Source organism: Macaca nemestrina, chromosome 16 (genome assembly GCF_043159975.1).
Source record: "Macaca nemestrina isolate mMacNem1 chromosome 16, mMacNem.hap1, whole genome shotgun sequence".
Classification (NCBI taxonomy): Eukaryota; Metazoa; Chordata; class Mammalia; order Primates; family Cercopithecidae; genus Macaca; species Macaca nemestrina.
In genome coordinates this window covers 81,369,056-81,390,443 of record NC_092140.1, presented here as the reverse complement: position 1 = coordinate 81,390,443, position 21,388 = coordinate 81,369,056, and the positions used below count along the sequence as shown (strand labels likewise).

The 21,388-nt window shown below is 39.6% G+C and overlaps 1 protein-coding gene across 1 annotated transcript in view; it reads left to right on the top strand.

Annotated features, from left to right (window-relative positions):
• The window catches only part of LOC105490656 (component of oligomeric golgi complex 3), a 72,067-nt gene extending 54,251 nt beyond the window's left edge, over positions 1 to 17,816 (top strand). Inside the window, exons 20-23 of the mRNA XM_011756496.2 lie at positions 5,499 to 5,574; positions 10,600 to 10,727; positions 11,486 to 11,584; positions 15,875 to 17,816. Of these exons, the coding sequence (XP_011754798.1) occupies positions 5,499 to 5,574; positions 10,600 to 10,727; positions 11,486 to 11,584; positions 15,875 to 15,904 (333 nt within the window). The 3' untranslated portion in view covers positions 15,905 to 17,816. The remainder of the gene's footprint in view (positions 1 to 5,498; positions 5,575 to 10,599; positions 10,728 to 11,485; positions 11,585 to 15,874) is intronic.
• The last annotated feature ends 3,572 nt before the right edge of the window (positions 17,817 to 21,388 follow it).

Genomic DNA, 21,388 nt, shown 5'->3' with positions numbered 1-21,388 from the left:
CTATTGCTGATATTAAGTGAGGACTGACTGTGTGGATAGTATATTCTCTCTGTCTCTGTCTTCTAAGCTAAAATCCATTAACTGGCGAATGCTAGCAAAGAGAAAAGCAGATCATGGCTATTTTGACATTCTTGTTGCATCCTAATCATTTAAAAAAAATTTAAGTGTCATCACTAAGGACTTAAAGATATTTAAGAAGTCTTGAAATTAGGCTGGGTGTGGTGGCTCACACCTATAATCCCAGCACTTTGAAAGGCTGAAACAGGAGAATCGCTCCAGCCCCTGGAGTCTGACACTGGTTAACAGTCCTGGGCAACATAGTGAGACCTAGTCACTAAAAAAAATGAACAAAATTAGCCATGTTTAGGGGCATGTGCCTATAGTCCTAGCTGCTTGGGAGGCTGAGGTGGGAAGATTGCTTGAGCCGGGAGGTCGAGGGTGCAGTGAGTCAAGATCAGCCCACTGTACTCCAGCCTGGGTGACAGAGTGAGACTGTCTCAAAATAAAGTAAAATAAAATAAAAAGAGAGAAAGAAAGAAAAAAAGTCATGAAATTTTTATTTATTAAGCCACTACTGTGTACCCCAGACTTGTATCAGAGGACATCATAAAAAGAATAAAAATATGATGGCTTGGCTAGGCGTGGTGGCTCAAGCCTGTAATCCCAGCACTTTGGGAGGCCAAGATGGGCGGATCACGAGGTCAGGAGATCGAGACCATCCTGGCTAACACGGTGAAACCCTGTCTCTACTAAAAAAAATACAAAAAACTAGCTGGGCAAGGTGGCAGGAGCCTGTAGTCCCAGCTACTCGGGAGGCTGAGGCAGGAGAATGGCGTAAACCCGGGAGGCGGAGCTTGCAGTGAGCTGAGATCTGGCCACTGCACTCTAGCCTGGGTGACAGAGCGAGACTCTGTCTCAAAAAAAAAAAAAAAAAAAAAAGAAAGAAAAAAAAATATGATGGCTCTTATTTTCAAATTTGACTAATCTTAACTGGACAGACAAGATATATGTATGAAATAACAAGGAGACAGCTAAGCAATTGTTCTTTAGAAACTTCTTGTTGAGTCCATCAGTGCTAACATGCCTGAAGCCTACGGCAAAGACAGAAAATACGACTTTTAAAAAATAATTAAAAAGGCCAAAAATGCATAGAAATGTTAAAACAAAGTACTCTTTTGTTTATCACTGGCATATACTGCTTGTTAAGTGGATTTTACTCCAAGTATTTGGAATGTGTGTATATATGCATTTTTTCCCACCACAAAAATGTAAAAAAGCAGGGGGATAGAAATGCTTTCTTCTAGGTTTTGATTTTTTAAAAAAGGTTTGAGTATTGGTACTTTGTAATTTACAGATAACTTACAGTTTTTACTGAAACTACCCTTGTGAAAAACAAGTTGGTAGATTGTAATGTGTATTTCTGGGAGAACATCCACATAGTACTGGTGGGAAGTATTATAGATGAATATTGTACGATAACAGAACAGCAGAATGAATCTTCTGAAATAAGCAAGTTGATTATAATGAAATCTAAGATTAAAGGGTTGTTCTAGAACAGCACAGTTTTTCTAGATATCAAGAGAATAAAAATTCACACATGCCCATGATCTTAGCTACTCTGGGTGGCTGAGGTGGGAGGATGGCTGAGCCCAGGAGTTCAACACCAACTTGGGCAACATAGCAAGACTCTGTCTCAAAACATTTTTCTTTTTTTTGAAAAAGGAAATAGAGGTTTATGTAGAAAATATTCCAAGTCTGAATTATGTAATGGTTCTCCATGGACATGCTACATGCGTATAGCAGGGATCCCTGAACAAATGTTCATGGACCTGTTTTTATATTCCCTTTGTAATGGGATCGGGAAGGGAAAGGTCTTGGCTGTCATCCCCGTGAGAAGCCAGTCTCGTCCTGCATAATCAGTCTCTGCTGCCCTTGCTCAGACCACTTGTACTTGCCTCCCTTTTCCTCTGTCAACCCTGGGCCCTCACTGCTGCTGGCTGAGTTTCTACTGAGTGGACCCCACAGCCTGGAGGACTGAGTTCCCTTTTATGGTGTGTTATTCCAGATTCAGTTCCCTTTCATCCTGTGGCATAGAGTGAGTCAGAGACAAAGATACATATATGTGTGTGTGCACGCGCGCACACACACATGCACACACACACACACGTGACCATTTGAGACACTGCATCTTAGAATTTGTGGACCAAAGATTTTTCACTTTTTACCTGGTGACTGTTACTAGCATTCTGAATAGCAGAGAAAGAGGAAGATTTTATAGAAAACTTTAAAAGGTAAACCTCAGCATTAATTACCTGCAAGTGCAGAATCTCATGCCTCTTTTATTTAGTTAGGTTTTTTTTTTTTTTTTTTTTTTAGGCAGTCTTGCTCTTGTTACCCAGGCTGGAGTGCAGTGGCACAATCTCAGCTCACTGCAACCTCCGCCTCCTGGGTTCAAGCAATTCTTTTGCCTCAGCCTCCTGAGTAGCTGAGATTACAGGTGTGTGCCACCATGCCTGGCTAATTTTTTTTGTATTTTTTGTAGAGATGGGGTTTCACCATGTTGACCAGGCTGGTCTCAAACTCTTGGCCTCAAGGGATCTGCCCTCCTCGGCCACCCAAAGTGCTGAGATTACAGGCAGGAGCCACTGTGCCTGGGCTTAGTTAGCATTTTATAAGGCAACTAGTGCTTGTCCCCTGATAAACGACTGCAGGAAAATCAACATCCATAGGTACAGATGGGAAACAGTCTTTCATCTCATTTGGAGGTGTGTTTGTAGGTCTTGGTATTTATCATTCGGATGTAAGCCTCATCAGTAAAATATCCTCAGCTTGTTTCTAAGTTTGGACTGATTTTTAACAATGTATATGTATTACCACGTAGAGAATATTTTTAGGTTGTCAGAAGACTTGTTTTTGAGCTTAAAGAGTTGGGGTCTAATTTGGATCCCTTTCATCTACTGTAAATTGGCCTTGTTTATGTAGCTTCTTCCTCTGTGCTCCTTGTTGAGACACTTACTATGCATTAATTCTTACTACATCCCTGGAACGTTGAGTAAGAGAAGCATCTTTATTTGACAGGTTGAGAAACAGGTTGAGTATTCATAAGATAAACATTTCTACAACACCTGTCTGGTTTCTATTTAATACTTGATTTTTGGTATAATTATTGATCTTTCATGAGAAAAAATAAAGTAAGTACTAGAAGAGCATATACGCTCTGTTGCCTCATTTCCTGCCCCTGGAAAAATAACCTCTTCTCTAAGTATTTGACCTGAGGGAATGTAATACTCTTCTAAGGGTTAGGAGTAGAGGCTCATATGAAAACATTTGGCTTAGATTATTTTCTACCAAACTTCAAAAACTGTTGATACTTTTTTATTGTTCTAGAATTCCATTGTACTAAATGTTGCTTGAAACAAACCCTTAAGTAGTACTTGGGATGGTAATGGTTATAGTAGAAAGCACAGAACTTTGTGTCAAGGCAGCTGAGCCCTAGATCCTGCAACTGCGTCTGCCACCTTCTGATTGAAGTTAAGGTTATCATGAGACAAAACAAGATCTTATGTGTATCTGTAAAGTGCTTGCTGCAGAAATGTTATTTGGTAGTACAGTTTGACAAATTTGAGGTGAAGATTTTGCTTTAGCGAAAAGTCAAAATTAAGGCATTTTAAAGGAAGTATAATTCCAGGTTTGTAGCTAAGCTTAAAAGTTTTTTTGTTTTGTTTTGTTTTGTTTTCTGATGGGACCAGTTTATGCTAAAAACTCAGACTTCTATGTAGAAAATATTCATTTTCTTTCAAGCAATTTGATTATTACGAGTTTATTCTTAATATTCCCTCTGGAGTGTTGTTAATTTCCTCAGTAACACTGTAAACTTAAATTTTGTTCTTGATCTAGTACATGTAATCAAGTTTGATCTGTAAGTTTAATTCCTGCTCTCAAGGAGGTATAACCTAAAGGGAAATTAAGATAGAAAAATAGGTAAACATTAAACTGTATACAGCAATGCCATTGTGAGACGATGGGTCTTTGTTCATTGTGTAGGAATTTTTAAAAAGATGGGGCTCCCAATGCGCCCCTTGACTAGCCTTATAAAAAAATGAGGCTAATTGGGGAAAACTTTTGAAGCAAATGCTCTTGGAGGTTTGACTTAAAGATAAGTAAACTATCTGGATAGTAAATAGGGATGAATATACTAGTTTATATTTGTTTTTAACATAAAAATACTTGTACAAAGCCTAAATATATGTTATGAAATTGGTTAAATTCTGGAGCATTCAGTGCAACAGTAGGCAGCCATTACTATTAAAACAAAACCGTTGGATGTGGGAAAATGACCAGAATATAGATTTAAGTGGGGAAAAAAGTTCACAGAACACTGTTCCCAGATTTGTAAATGTATACACATTAGTATATTTATATTTTTACAACGGAAAATATTTTGGATAACATACACTAAAGTGTGAATGTATTTTTCTTTTAGCAGTGTCTAGTATCTATAATATATGAGATTCATTTTTTAAAGTGCATCTCAAAAAATAAAGGTATGGCGAGGGATGGAGTGAGAGGAGGAAAGAGGTGATTTTATATAGGTAGGCAGTATGAGCAAAGGCCTAGAGTGGTCCAGGAGGAGAAATAGAAACTAGAAACAAAGGGGAGGCTGAAGAGATCCAAGTCAACATTATACCCTGTGTCTGCCCATCCTCTGCCTACATGTGTGTATGGCCTTTTGTGTGAGAAATGTAGAGCTGGTACTCAGGGTTTTCTAATGAGACCTTCCTGTGAGGCCAAAGCCATGGACTGCACCTTGGCACATGACTGTCCATTCTAAAACATGTTTTACGCAGTTTCTCTCTCACCCTCCCCAGCTACCCCATAGCTCCACCACAGCTTACTATCTTAGAAACAGTCTTGTTCAAGCTTCTCTATACTGCTGCTAAGGAATGAAAAGAGATGACTAGAAGATGGTCATTCAGGTCTATCTTGAGCACTGATTGGTCAGTCATATATGATTTTTGATGGTATTTGAAAATCTTATTTGTTTGTTTTAATGACATTCTCTCTGTGATATAAGAAAAATGATCCTCCAGATGTAAAGGAGATTTTATCCAGCTAGGGTGACATTTTTCTAATTACTTACAAAAATAATTTAATACTGACAAAACAGTCTCCTTAAAAGACACCTGTTTTGTGTTGACATTTCTCTAGGGCTTCATTTTTGTCTTCCTAGCAGGAAGTATTTCAGATAGAATGCCTCAGGACTTAGGTATGATTTTTGGCAAGATAACCATGTGCCTTGAAATCACAAAAGAAGTTTTGCTAAAAATGTTGATTACCTATAAAGGATTATGAGATGATGCGTTTTTGTTGGGGCTGCACATTTGATTATCATGGTGTTTTAATAGGTTTAAATGGTGTTGTGTATCCCTTGAGAGCAGTACCAGTTTAATTTGTCATTGATGAAATGAAACTTTTTTTCTTCTTGTCTCCTCTATTAGGTTTCAGCGTTAAAAACAATGGCCAGTCAAGGAGGCCCCAAGTATACTCTCTCACAGCAGCCTTGGGCACAACCAGGTATTCTCATTTGACCGTTTTGGATTTCTTTTTTAGGATGTTATTAATCTGCATTTATATAGTCCTTACTGTGACAGCTTGGAGTTGGTTTCCTATTCACTCTGGGGTGCTGCAATCTGAGTTAATGCAGGATTGAGTTTGGAGCTGACAGGTCTTCACTGGCTAGCACTACTTGCATTTCAACAAGCATATCAAGGAAGGAAGAATTTTTGTTTTGAAAAATCACCCAGTTAAAACTAAAATATGGCTGAGATGGAAACCCTTTGAGTCTGTTGATTGCTGTACACCCACTATTCATTGTGTTCAAGCTTTGATGAAAACACTGTGGTTGATAGGAAGAAATTATGGCGAGTGCACCTACTTTCAAGTGTATGAAGAAATGCTGGGCCACTATTTTCTTCCACATTTTGTCCAAGTTATCCTCTGTTGACATTTTAGAGTATTGGGAAAAAAAAATTATAAAAATTGAGGTGTCACTTGGGAGTTGGCAGGCAATATTATTGTCTGATTGGCAGATGTATTTGAGATCTTCCCAGTCTTACTCTTTCTTAAATGTAAATTTTTTTGTGCTGGAGGGTTTTGGTTTTTTTTTTTGTTTTTTTTGGTCTTTAGCGTTAGACATTTAAAATCACGACTAACGTTATTTTTGGTACATCTTGCGGCATTTTAAGTTGCCATTAAACCGAAATAAATCATTTCGTTAAATTGATATTTCTGGCCATTCCCTGGCCAATATTGTGATAGAGAGCCTTTGAAACTAAAATGGGCAAAATGGAGAAAGAATGAGTGTTTTAATTACGGGTAAGCTGTGTCCAAATTGGAGGGCAGCTTTCCACTCAGTGAGAGAGATCCAAAAAATGATTCTGGCTTTGCATCCATGAAAAATTGGCTGTGCACAGGCTCCTAATCTGGAATCAACTTTTTAATATGATTGGTTTTCCATATTGAAAGAGCATTATATCTGTTAAGTATTCATTTTCTTTGGGAAGAATGATTGAAGCTATTCAAAGCCTCCAAAATTGTATTTATTATTTTTTTGAGATGGAGTCTTGCTCTGTTGCCCAGGCTGGAGTGCAGTGGTGTGATCTCGGCTCACTGCAACCCCCGACTCCTGGATTTAGCCAATTCTCCTGCATCAATCTCCCAAGTAGCTGGGATTACAGGTGCCCACCACCATGCCCAGTTAATTTTTGTATTAAAACAGGTGTGTGCCACTGCACCCAGTTCAAAGAAAACTTTTTTTTTTTTTTTTTAAGACAAAGTCTCACTCTGTCGCCCAGACTGGAGTGCAGTGGCATGATCTCAGCTCACCGCAACCTCCGCCTCCCAGGTTCAAGTGATTCTCCTGCCTCAGCCTCCTGAGTAGCTGGGACTACGGGCATACATCACTGTGCTCAGCTAGTGTTTGTATTTTTAGTAGAGACGGGGTTTCACCATGTTGGCCAGGCTGGTCTTGAATTCCTGACCTCAGGTGATCCGCCCACCTCGACCTCCCAAAGTGCTGGGATTACAGTCCTGAGCCACTGCGCCTGGCCTCAAAATTTTTAATTATGAATGCCTTAGGTTAACTTGAAGTTGAACTGAGAAATTAGAAGAGTAGCTCTGTATCGCTTAGGAAGATTTGTAAATGTAGAGAATGTCAGTTGTCTTTGAAAGGAAGATAAGATTTTATTTCAAAGGTTCCTCATGTGAACTTTGATGATGTCAATATAGGTTTGAGTTGATTTGTTTTATTGCACATAAACTTTGTGACATGCTTTAGGTGTTTCATTTACCGTGATGCAGACAAGGAACGTTCTATTGTCTTTGTTATTTTAAACGTTCGTGTTGTGTGTGGAATAGAAATCTTTGTCGTCTTACTACAAAAGCACACCTAATACAGTAGTGCATTCTGTCTAAAGACAGAAAATCAGGTTCTTTTACTGACAATACTGGAAATTCTAATCATAGTCTGGCATAGTATTAACCGCCTCTTCTGATTCCTCACAGTCAAGAGGCAGATTTTTCAGTTCACAACTCAGCCTACCTCTTGAAGGAATTCTGATGATTTGGGGATTAATTGGAGCCTTTGACTTAAGGTTCCAGTTGCTTTTATAGGGCTTAGTTAGAAATAGGAGCTGATTTTTATTTGGAACATTTATGTCAATGAAACTCTTGGGTATGATAAATCTTTCTTAAGATAGGTAGAAACCACTACAGCTAAGCCCAGTCTCTTGATGCATAATTAATGTATTGCTCTTTCCCCTTTGGAAAGATCCTTTCTCTCAAAATAGGGGCTGTCATTTTCTCAAGTGGAACCCTAATAGGATTCAAAGTGTTAGATGTATTGTGCTCTTAAGCGTTACTAGAGTTTAGAATTGTCATAGTAAAGCAGGAGTAGATAAAAGGAAACTAACAGGAGTAGACAAAAGGACTGATTGAAGTAGGACTTGCTACTTTGTCATTTAACCCATTTCCTTCTTTCTTAGTGAGGAGATCTTAGTGAATATAGCAATAACAGTTCAGTTTATCTTGTAGTCGTATCTTCTATCCCATTTAGTCATAGCAGAGGTATGGAGTTGGATTTTATGAATCTGTAGTACTTGAAGCCCACACTCGAATGCCAAAGAGAGATTTATGGCCCCTTGGAGTAGGAGCATTGAGGACAATCTAGGAACTGTCTTGGACCCCTCTGCCCTAAAAACTGAGGGTTACTGGTTCATTCAGACTTGGTCAAGTTCTCAGGGATCATTTCATGATCAAACAAACTCACAGGAGAGTGAGTTATAAATTAGGATGCCCATTTGTTAATTTACTCTGACGAAGAAACCTTTTTTAGGAATTAGAGGACACTTTAGTCACCAGCCTGCACACCCACTTTCTGCTTTTCAAGGGCTCTGAAGACCGATTTAGTGATCCCTGAGGTGTGTTAGTAATGACAGAAGCAGAGCCCGGGGAAGTAAGGGTCTTGAAGGAGCTTTCATCTATTAATGAAAAATAAGCAGTTCCTGAATTATTTATTCTTTCTTCTTGAGAGTGTCAGAGACATTTGAACCAGAGCAACTCCATCTCCAGAGACAGCTAGGAAAAATGGGGGTGGGACTTGCTGTGCTGCATTCCAAGGAGGTTGGGTATTCCTAGCCTCTAGATGTTTACATTTAAAGAAGCAGATTAATAACATTTACTAAACACACCCAGACCCAGGAATGTCCTGATACCCTGATATCTTGAGAACAAAAGCATTCCTAATTTTGCTTTAAAGATAATAATATTGATTTCTTACAAAATATAGTAATTAAGAAAAATTAACCCTTTATCACAAACCTTTGTAGCAGAGTACATATCCCTGTGTTTTTTGTTATCCTATATATAAGCAAGCATTGCATCTCGGGTGGGCACATTACTTCTCTTACTTTTGGGAACACCCTATTCTGTCTATGGAGTAGCTACTCTTTCCCCATTTTACTTTCTTAACAAACTTGCTTTTGGTTTATACTGTGGACTTGCCCGAATTCTTTCTCGGATAAGATTCAAGAACCCTGTCCTGGGGTCTGGAGCAGGACCCCTTTCCAGTTGCAAGAGCATTGGTACTTTCTTACCCTGCTTTACTGCAACCCTCCTCAATTAAAAAAATTTTTTTACATGGCATATTATTTGAACTATGAAAAGCTATAAAATGAAAAGTAATTATATTTTCTACCATCAAACTAGTCCTTCTCTCAGAGGCAACTACTATTAAAGTTTCTTTCCCAAAATTGTTTATGTATATACCAGCATATGTGGACTTTAAAAATATTACTCAAATGGGATTGTATCATACCGCTTCCTTTTTCATTTCTTATGTATCTTAGAGGCCTTTCTGTATAGCATGTCCAACTTGATCTATTCTATTTATTGGATGCATTGAATACATCACTATAGCATGATTTCTTTTGTAATTCTTATAATGGAAACCTAAATTATTTGCAGTTTGTGTGTTTCCGACATCTCTGTATACTCATAACTTGGTATTTTTTGAGTATATCCACGAGTAAATTTCTAGCAGTGGAAATGCTAAAGGAAAAAGTATCTGCATTTTCAGTTTTGCTAGATACTGCCTAATATTTTTCCAAAGAGGTTGAACCATCTTATACTTCCATCAGCAGTACACAAAGATGCCTGTTTCTCCATACCCTCGTCAAACATGGATATCACAATCTTAGTAATTTTTGCCAATCATCTGTAAATATCTCATTGCTTTAATTTACATTTATTTAATTATGAGTGAGGTTGAGCATCTTTGAAATTGTTAATTGTCTTTTTTCTTTGTAGTTTTCTAGATAACTTCTTTTAAATACTTCATACAGATTACTACTCTCCTTTTTTATGTAACTCCTTCAGATAAAGATAAGATCTCCTCCTTTCTAAGAATAATATTCAGCAAATCTTCCAGAAGTTCCATGCTCTGTTAAAGGAAGAGTTCAGCCCTGAAGACATCCAGATCGTTGCCTGTCCATCTATGGAACAGGGTTTCATAGTTATTTTTGTTAAAACTTTTTGGGATTCTGTTCCCTTTCTGATAATACAGTATAAGAATATAACAAATAGATACTTAATTCCCCTTAAATATACGTGGATATTTTCTGAATAATCTAAGCATCTCTTACTGTGAGTCATTTCTGCAAATGAACAAACTCATTCATTATGAAGTAATTCTTACTAGTGTCTCTCTGAAAATGACTTTTTTTTTTTTAAACCTTAATCTCTTACCTCCAAATTCCAAAGGTACATATTACAGCTCTTATGAATGTCCTGAAGCATGCTAGGGGAGTTATTTTGCTGCCTTAGCCCTTGGGATTAGAATTTTGTATAGTAGATATTTAATGAATGTTTATAGGGCTTATGATTAAACTTGGTAAATAAGCTATAAAAATGAAAGAAATTCTTTGGGGAAATAAAGAGTCTTTTCTTCTGCTATTTTTTTCTCCCTTTATTCCCCTTTGAATTAAAATGGAAATATTTCTTTTCTTTTTCGTTGTGACACTAATGAGGTTAATTTATTTCCAGCAAAGGTCAGTGACCTTGCGGCAACTGCGTATAAGACACTAAAAACAAAGCTGCCTGTGACGTTGAGAAGTATGTCCTTGTACCTATGCAATAAAGATACCGAGTTCATCTTGTTTAAACCTGTGAGGGTGAGTATCAGATAACTCATTTGAATGCTGGCAGGTGACTTCAAGTATTCTTTGCCTCATTTACCATTTTCCTTTTCCTGTAGAAATTTAGAAATGTTGGTATACTATTCTAGTGAAGTTGAAAAATCACTATGATTCATGAAAGGCTTACAAAGTCTGCCTCTGTCTTGATTATCTTTTTTTCCCACTGTCACTTTGTCTTAAGTTTTTAATGTTACTATTGAAAGTAGAAAATAGTAAATAAACCAAAAAACTCAGACCCTTACATTGCATGTGGCCCAACTCTCAAGAGACCAGCACTTCAGGAATTATGCCCCATTTTACTGGTGAGTAGTAGAAATAAATGGCTTGCAGTGGCAACCAAGGGATTAAATGGCAGAGCAAATTTAGGGCTCATAACTTCCAGTTCTGTGTTGAGCTCTTGTCCTTACCCAAGGCATTGGTTGACTTTTAAAGTATATTTTATGTGTCTAGGAACTTTATTATCTTTTGTGTAAGAAATTGCTGCAGAAGACTCTTAAAATTATTCTCAGGGGGGCAAGGCTTGCTAGAGTTTAGTCTTCCTGGGAAGCATTATCTGATAAGTCTTCATCAGGTTATGCCAGCATTGAAATATTAAGAACAAATTATGCATCTTTGGTAATATCATGAAAGATACATTGCTTCCACTCGCTTTGGCAAATATTACGATTTAACATTCATGGTGCTTCATGTTTAAGACAACTCACTTGATAAGATCTCCTTTCCTCCTTTCTCAGAATAATATTCAGCAAGTCTTCCAGAAGTTCCATGCTCTGTTAAAGGAAGAGTTCAGCCCTGAAGACATCCAGATCATTGCCTGTCCATCTATGGAACAGGTAATCAGTAGACTGAAGATCCTTATTACTTTTAAGCCCTCTTGGTTATTTCACTTGAGTAGATAATGTCTTTGAGCAAACATATTTTTAGTATTAATTTAAAAAATAGTACCTTCTTTTATTCTGATGAGTAAGTATTTAGACTTTGAATTTTCTCTCCAACTTTTGGGGAATGGTTTTGGAATTTTCAGTTAATTTCAGGATTAAAATTCCGTTTAATCCTTTCTGATATGAATATTGCTGTGTTTAAGAGAATGACCTGTTTGTAAAAGACTCAAATAGTGGCATTTAGCTTGCTGAATAATTTTGTTTGAAATATGCATAATAAGAGAAATACAATTTCTTTTTTTTTTAATTTTTGATTTTTCTGTAGGTTATTGAGGTACAGGTGGTATTTCGTTACACGAGTAAGTTCTTTAGTGATGATTTGTGAGATTTTGGTGCACCCATCACCGAGCAGTATACACTGCACCCTATTTGTAGTTTTTTAATAACTTCCAGATTAAAAAAATGGAAGTTATTGAGTACCCAGTATGTATTAGGAGTAGCTTGGCACTGTGGGGGATATTTTATTTATGGTCTTAAGTTTAGGATAGTTTAGAAATTTAGTGTATAGTAAGGACTAGGGAATTTGCGGAGACTGATAAGGCTGACAAGAGCCTGACTAGGGTGGGTAGAAACTAGGGGGAGAGGACTAGGCAATGGTGAGTGTAGATATATCTTGTGTTTTTTTGTTTTTGTTTTTGTTTTTTTTAAATGGAGTCTCACTTTGTTGCTCAGGCTGGAGTTCAGTGGTGTGATCTCGGCTCACTGCAACCTCTGCCTCCTAGGTTCATGCAATTCTCGTGCCTCAGCCTCCTAAATAGCTGGGACTACAGGTGCCTGCCACCATGCCCAGCTAATTTTTGTGTTTGGTAGACAGAGGGTTTCACCATGTTGGCCAGGCTGTTCTTGAACTCCTGGCCTCAAGTGATCTGTCTGCCTCAGCTTCCTAAAGTGCTGGGATTACAGGCATGAGTCACCACACCTGGCCAGAATCTTTTGAGGAGTGTTACTGTAGTGGAGAAGAGAAAGATGGGGTGGTAGCTGGAGGGAGAAATGGGGTCATTTTAAAATTGAGATGTAGTTCATATACCATACAATTCATCTTTTTTTAAAGCACAGAGTTCAGTGGTTTTTAGTATATTCACAAAGTTGTGCAGTCATCACCACTATCTAATTCTAGAACATTTTCATTACTCCCCAGAGAAGCCCCTTACCCATTAGCAGATCCTGCATTTCCTGCTCTTCTCTGGATCTACTTTTTGTCTCTGTGGATTTGCCTATTCTGGATATTTCATTAAATGGAATCATACAATACATGGCCTCATATCGCTGCTTCTTTCATTCACCTAGCATGTTTTCAAGGCTCATCTGTGTTGTGTGTATCAGAGAGAGCTTCGTTTTTATGGCTGTAGATACTTCTTTACGTGGATAGATGGGTCACATTTTAAAAAGATATTTGTATCGTTCTAGATATTTGTACAGTCAAAATACTTCTTAATAGTTTAAGTAATTACTTTCTATGTGATTGTACCACTAACTCGATATATAATTGAGTTTCTTTTCAATATTTAGAATTTTTTTTTTTCTATTTTAATTTTGTTTCTTAATGATGTAAAATAGTTGCATGGTTTCCAAGTCAGAATTACAGAACAAGGTACATTTGGAGAAGTCTTGTTCCTTTTCTAATCCCCTCCAGCCTTTCCCTTCCCTCCCCTATAGATAACTCTTTTTATTAGTTACTGGGTTATCCTTCCATTGTTTTTTTTTTTTTTTTTTTTTTTTTTTTGAGATGGAGTCTCGCTCTGTTGCCCAGGCTGGAGTGCAGTGGTGCGATCTCGGCTCACTGCAGCCTCCGCCTCCCGGGTTCATGCTATTCTCCTGCCTCAGCCTCATGAGTAACTGGGACTATAGGCGCTCGCCACCACGCCCAGCTAAGTTTTTGTATTTTTAGTAGAGACGAGGTTTCCCGTGTTAGCCAGGATGGTCTCGATCTTCTGACCTTGTGATCCACCCGCCCCGGCCTCCCAAAATGCCGGGATTACAGGCGTGAGCCACGGCACCCAGCCAAATTTTTCTGCAGGATAATTATTGTGTTTTTAACAAGATAGGAGAAAAACGTGTGTTTTTATGTTCATGGGGAAGATCTACAAGGAGGGGAAAATATCTTGAGAATGTGAGGTGGAATTTCAAGAACAAGCAGGGTGGGGCCTTTGTGAGGCACATGGGGGTTCCAGTCGTGGTGACAGGAGGAGGCTGAGTGTGTGGGCGTGGATGGGGGCTGTGAATGCGGCGGGAACTCACGGATGTGCTCTTCCGAGTGCTTCACGTTTCTGAGTGAAATAAGAAGCAAGGTCATCACCGAGAATGAGGAGAGAGGCTCGGCTGAGTTGAGTGGATATAAATCCAAGAGAGACCATGCAACCTAGTTGTCTATTTTTTTCCTCCAGTTATAGTCCCTTGCATGAATGTAGATGTGGAATACTTGGATGATAAGATCCATTTTTATGGCAGAAGATGTTATTTTTGTAAGTTTAGTTTGTTATAATTTCAAATTTACAGAAAAAGTGCAAGATGAGGGTAAGGAGTGCTCATATATCCTTTACCCCATTTTCATTTTGCCCCATTTGCTTCATTTTTCTCACTTTTTCCCTTCCCTGTCCCTCAAGCCCCGCTTTTAAATCATTGGAGAGAAAGTTGGGAGACCCTGTGCTCCTTTACTCCTAAATACTTCAGAGAGTATTTCCTGAGAACAAGGACATTCTTGCACTACTCCTGTATAGTTACCAAACCAGGACACTTAACGTTGATACCAGTGTCTGATTCACAGTTCATATGCGCATTTCATCAGAGTCCCCGTACTGTTCCTCCTGATCTTCTTGCTGACATGTCTGCAGTCCAGGTCCAGTCCCAGGTCATGCACTGCTGTCAGGTGTCACATCTGTTTAGCTTCTTTTAACCTGGAGCAGTTTGACGGCCTTTCTTGACCTTGACAGGCCAGTTATTCTGTAGACTGTCTCTCCATTTGGTGTTGTCTCTTTCATCATGATTAGATTCAGGCTTTGTACTTTGGTAGGGAAAGCACAGAGGTGATTCTGTATCCCTCTTCCGACAGCACTCATTTATAAATGACATCGGGGTGATGAGCTGCATCAGCGAAGCAGCTGTACTGATAGAACGTTCACAGCCAGGTGCATTTACCTGCAAGGCTCCAAGGCCTGGGTGTCAGACACCTGAGGTGCAGGCAGCCATTTCCCTCCTATCACTGCTGTGTCTGGCTCTGGTGTCCCAATCCTCCGTCACAGAGTGGGCAGGTTTCTCCTGTAGTTGGTCAGAATTGACATGTGATGTCAATTCACTTGTCATGTCTTGTCTTGTGCATTTTAAAAAGTCACTTAAGGCCGGGCGCGGTGGCTCAAGCCTGTAATCCCAGCACTTTGGGAGGCCGAGACGGGCGGATCACGAGGTCAGGAGATCGAGACCATCCTGGCTAACCTGGTGAAACCCCGTCTCTACTAAAAAATACAAAAAACTAGCCGGGCGAGGTGGTGGGCGCCTGTAGTCCCAGCTACTCAGGAGGCTGAGGCAGGAGAATAGTGTAAACCCGGGAGGTGGAGGTTGTAGTGAGCTGAGATCCAGCCACTGCACTCCAGCCTGGGCGACAGAGCGAGACTCCGTCTCAAAAAAAAAAGTCACTTAAAGGACATCTTACACATAACTCTTCCCACAACACACTGTGTAGAACAAGGCACAGTGGATTATGGAGATACGTTTCTGTCCTTGTCAGTGTTTGTATATTGTTTTTGCCATTCTTCTCATTGGATTTTAAGTGATTTGATGGCCTAGATTTGGTAATGAAGTGTGACCCCTGACAGGGCCTCCCAATGCCAGTGCCTAGTGGCTGCCTCAGAAATAGACCAACATTGTGGGCCAGTTTCTACTTTACAGCCATGTTTACTGGTCTCATAAAAATCTTGGTCTTTTTCTCTCATTCTGTTTTTGAGGCTCTAAACAACTTCTTCTTCTTCTTCTTCTTCTTCTTCTTCTTTTTTTTTTTCCATTCTAATTGCTTTATTTTATTTTTCAACTTTTATTTTAGATTAAAGGGGTACATATGCAGGTTTGTTACCTGGCTATATTACATGATGCTGAGGTTTTTCAGCCCTTGTGGTTCCCCTCCCTCCTTGACTTTTCTCGAGGACAGTATTCCATAGGAGAACTAACATAGCTCTTAATTTTGCTTTTCAGCTGAGCCTTCTGCTGTCAGTTTCTAAATAAGCAGGCCAGCCGGGCTGTGCACCTAAATGGTCTGTCTGGGAGGAGCAGGCTGAGAAGTCTTGCGGTCTGCAGGACACTGAGGAATCATATGTGGGAATGTCCCCGAGAACCACACGAGCGTGCTGCTCAGTGCTGACTGCAGAATGAAATAGAAGCAAAGTGTTACGGGATCGGTGTTTTCTTTTCTGAAACATCAAAATGCCAAAGATTAATGTGTGATTGGTGATAACTGCCTCATTTAAATGGTCACAAGAAATGTGAAGAGAGAGCTAGGGCAGACACTCAGTGAAATGGTTCTTTGTTAAAGATGTGCAATAAACATAGATTACAATAAGTAGTGCAAAGAACTTTACAGAAATACAGCGAATTAGAAGACCTGTAAGAGTAAGGTTTGCTAAAACGTGAAACACTGTAACACTTTTAACCACTGAGCATTCCACAGTGAAATGTTATTTCCACACTCTTATTTAATGTAATGTTTCTCCTGTCATTTTGAAGTTCAGTTTGGAGTAGATTGGTTGCTTCTGAGGATACATTCTGCCTTCCTGGGAATTTGGGGTGTCATCCTTTTCTCTGTTTGATGTGAGGTAGTTTAAAGATACAAGGACTTTGTGTGAAGCTCCAGCATCTGTGCCACTTGAATTGCTTAGGTGCAGACAGTTCTAAAGCAAGGAGCTGCAGCCTTCTCATCATAGATACATGCGGTGTCTTTAATGAGTATCTTCATGGTATGATAGTGCGTGTTTGTGAGTGCAAAGTACCAATTAAGGTGTCTTAAATTTGGCGCATAAAGGAGAGAAGGAAACCTGATGAGTAGTGTTCCTCCTGAATGAAGGTTCAGGTCACCAGCCTTCTGCACACTGCCTTTGGTTTTAGCAGTTCTTTGAAAAGCAAACACTTTCATGTCCTGTCTATTCATTGAGCTGGCTGTGCTGTGCTGTGGACCAGCCGTGTGGATCTCCAGGTCGGCTACATCTGAATACATTTTACCAGCAAACCTAAGGATGACAAACACTATCCACATCTGAAAACTACCACACCATATCAGGGATCATCAATTATGCATATCTATGAATTTTCCAACAAATTCCTATTTGCTTATTGGATTGGTTTTGCCACCGATGTGAAGGCAGCCAGCTTCTTAGTTCAAAAAGAATCCTGAGTTATTCAAACACTAGTCTAGAGGTGGACACTGTCAGGGGTTCTGGAATGGGACCAGGGGACCTTTTGGTGCAGTAGGTGCCTGTAACTCATTAAATGTACTGAGGCAGCACTTCTGCAGGGTGCAGATGGGTTACCTACCCTGATTGTTGTCATTTGTAACAGGTCACTTCCTTTTCACTCAGTTTAAATTGGTGATGGACGTTGCTTGATCGAGCTTATTACTCTCTATTTTGAGAAGGTAGAAGGTAAGAGGGCCCATATTCATTCTTTGCCATGAAATGAATGAATTAGGAAGATTGTATTTACTTATACTTAAGTGTTTTTTAAATACATGTTTAATGAAATAAACTGTAAAATATCCAGTTTTGTGTATTATATGTACATTTGATTTTTAATAGCCTTTCCAAAGAAATGAGGGCATGATTATTGTACAGTAAGTACTGTGACTGATTTAATTTGGTGTACAGAGTGGAGTGTGTTCTTATAAAAATATTTAATGACATTGGTTCTTGTGTTTTGATCTTTTATTTCTGAAACACTCAAACACCTTACAAAGTGCTGAGTAGGTAATAGTGACCCAACTTGTTTGCTAAATGATTATTTGTTTAAATCTGTACAGTTTCAAGTGTTCACTTATACAAAGAGTGTATATACTTTCAAATAATTTAAAATGCTTTATATTATTTGGCTAGAAATTGCTGTTTTTAATAAATGTGAATTTTTTAAAAATAAAGATTTTTGCTTCCTACCTTGTCCTCATGTGTCTGATATGTGTGTGGTGGATTCCTTGAGGAAAATTTCTTTAATTAAAATTTTAATTGAGATAACTTGTATCAGACTCACGTGCAGTTTTAAGAAGTAATACAGATAGATCCCATGTACCCTTTGCCCAACTTCCCCCAATGGTAACATCTTGCAAAACTATAGCACAATATCACAATCAGGCTATTGACATTAATATACTCTATCAATCTGACTCAGATTTTGCCAGTTTTGCGCTGTATAAATTCCTTTGGCAAGAAAATTACTGTGGCAAGACATTTTTGAAGCATCTTAATGCTTCATTAGTTAAAAGACATTTTAACTTTTTCTTTGTGAAACTGACAATTTCATGAGTACTGTCAGCATAGTACTGACATACATAGTTGTATTGAAATTTAGTAGTATTGTATTCTTCCATCCATTTTCCAAAAATATTTGTATTTTTTCCTCTGGTTTAACAACACCATATCTTTAAATTTTCTTCTGCTGTTATAAGTAAGACAACTTATAACTGCCAACCACAGTTGAATGTTTGGCATATAGCTTCCAGATTTTTTTCTATCTATATTCTAAAATAACTTTTCTTACAAGATTGGGCACTTTTACACATGTTAAAGGAAATCAAGTGGGTTTTAACAGTGTATACAAACATACCCATACATATTCTTTTGCTGAACTATTTGAAAGGAAGTTGTAGTCATTGTGACACTTTACCGTTAAATTATACCCTAAATAATTCAGCATCTGTTTCCAAAGAATAGGGACATTCTCCTACATAACCCAATGCCATTATCACACCTAAAAAAGAAATTCAGTAGTATCTAATGTGAAGTCCATTTTTCAGCTTCCCTAATTGTTTCCCCAAAATGTTTCATAGCTTTTCTTTATCCTGGGTTCAAAGTTTTAGTTGGTTGTCATATCTCTTTAGTTCCTTTTAGCTTAGACAACTACTCTTAGAGTTTTCATATGCTTATTTTCTTGACATTGACTATTTTTTTTTTAAAGGAAGAGTCTAAGGCCAGCTATCTTATAGATTGAATCACAGTCCGGATGGTCGTGTTTCCCATTAGTAAATTCAGAAACCCTAACATTGCAGGATATACCTTCTCACATACACGGAGCAGTTGCCAAGATAGATGTGCTGGTCCATAAGAAAACAAAACTAAAAATCCGAGTATGACCTGCAGCAGTGGCGATCCCTGCCCCCGTCCCTAGCCCCGGATATATGGCAGTATCTGAAGATGTTTTGGTTGTGACTGGTGTGTGTGTGTTAGGGGTGGGGTATTACTGGCTTCTAGTGCATAGAGACCAGGGATGCTGCTGAACATCTTGCAATGCACTGGATAGTCCCGATCACAAAGAATCATCTGGATCTAAATGTCAGTGGAGCAGAGGTGGCGAAATCCTGCTATATAGAATAGCAAGTCCCAGTCCCCAGCACTTGCTGTCCCCCTCACCTGCGTTAGTTGTCTTTGTACCTGACGTATGATGTATTTTGCTTGTTTGTTTTTTGTCTTGCCTACCAACCCAGATCACAAACTCCTTGGGAAAGGAATTTTGTTCATATGCAGCACCTAGAACAGTGTCTGCAGAAGATGCTCAGTAAGTGTTGTGTGACTTCATTGTCCAAGTCATGCAGCCTTCCCCACATCATCCCGTTACCACCAAGTCCTGTGCATTTTCTATCCCAGACAGCTCTTTAATTTTTTCCCTCTGTTTTTCCAATACCATTGCCCTGGGTCAAGGCCCTCATTTTCAATCCCTCCTTGGAATATTGAAATATCTTTATTGCAAGAGCCCAGTCTTATTAACAGCTCTGCGCCCCCTTACTCCTGGAATATAAAGCTCTGAACTCCTGAGGGCACAGTGGATCTCAGGGGAGCCCCTGCCCGTGCTCCAGCCTCATCTCCTTACTGCTCCTCCTCTGTATCTATTGTGGTCCTTGAGAACAAGCAACGGAACATAATCACTGTCTAATTTGAGCAGTAAAGGACTTTACTGGGAGGATATGGGGGGACAGACTGGAGGCTGGAGAACCAGAGGAATAAGAACAGGAAGCACCATGTGGCCCCTTTTTTTTTTTTGTCTGAAGTAGGAAGCGTTGGTTCAGACTGTCTCCACTGCTGTGGCCGAGCCTGGACTTGGAGTCACTGCAATTGCTTTCATCTTGGCCAGGCTAACTCCCCATGGGGCATGTGTGTGTGTCTGTGCATGTGTGTCTGGTTTTCCATGCTTTGAGTGCTGGAATAGAGGAGGAGGATTTCAACGTACTGCCTCTCAGCTACAAATCCACCCTTGTCCTACCTTGAGATTCTGGAGCTGGACCCTGCAAACGTTTTTCCTTTACCAGCTGGTGCAGTGCTAGGCTTTGTAGGGTGCTGGAGGTATGCTATGAGGCCCAAGGGAAGGGATCCCTTTCTGTTTCTGGTGTGTATGTGTTTCCTTCCTCATTGTGGCTGTCAGCAGAGTGGCATTCACTCTCCAGTGAGTTTTCTTGGCCTCCTAGCAGGAAGCTTCTTGTGAACCAGCTTCTGCGCCCTGGCAGCCACTTTCTGTGCACTAGCACCTTTCTGAGAGAGGGAGAGAGAGAAGGGGAGAGCTGCACTCTGCACTTGCTGGTTTTTAATTGAATTAAATTTAAATTGAGTTTTATAATTCTTTTCTACCCTTTTTAGAATTAACTTCTTAATAGTTGACATTTCACTGTCCCTGTACGAATCGTTGGTGTGGTTTCTGACAGGACCCTGACTGATGCAACTTTTTTTAGTTTCTGTGGTTGGAGGCAGGATTTCTGCCTCTTGTTACTAAAAGCTCACAAGGGCGATTCCCTCCCATAAAGGAGGACGGGGTTGGACACCCAAAAGAGGAGACCTGCCTATCACATCTGCATGTGCTGTCCTCGATGGCGGCTTCTGTGTGTCTCTGCACATGCTGTTGCCTCTCCCAGGGGCTCCCAACAGGCACCGGACCCCCAAATCCTCTTCATTCTGCAGCCCAGCTGAAAAACAGCTTCTCGTGGCCCCTCCCCTCGCCCCTGAGCCTCCGTCCTTTGCTTCCACTGCGCTTCTGCTGTAAAACAACATCCTTGCCTTGCTGTGCTTGCTTCTCTGATCCCCGAGTGCAGACAGCCTGTTCCCCCTTGTCTCCTGAGCACATGGTGGGTGCTCAGTGTGTATTTGTTTTGTTTTGCTTTTATTTATTAATTTGAATAGAGACGAGGTCGCACCATGTTGCCTAGGCTGGTTTTGAACTCCTGAGCTCAAGCAATCCCTCGGCCTCGGCCTCCCAAGGTGCTGGGATTACAAGTGTGAACCACCACACCCAGCCAGTGTATGTTTGCTGTATGGCCTAATCGAGTGCACTGGAAGAGGTTTCATTTCCCTTGGAGGACTCACTGATTAATTACCCACCCGAAAATTCTTACGTGTAACCTACTGGGTTAGTATTGTTGATGAACAGCCTAACTTAGTTCATTTTCATTTTTAGGAGAAGACCCTTTTTCTACCAAGTCATTGAAGACAACATGATACTGTGTCAGAGAGAATTTGTTCCCTCAGC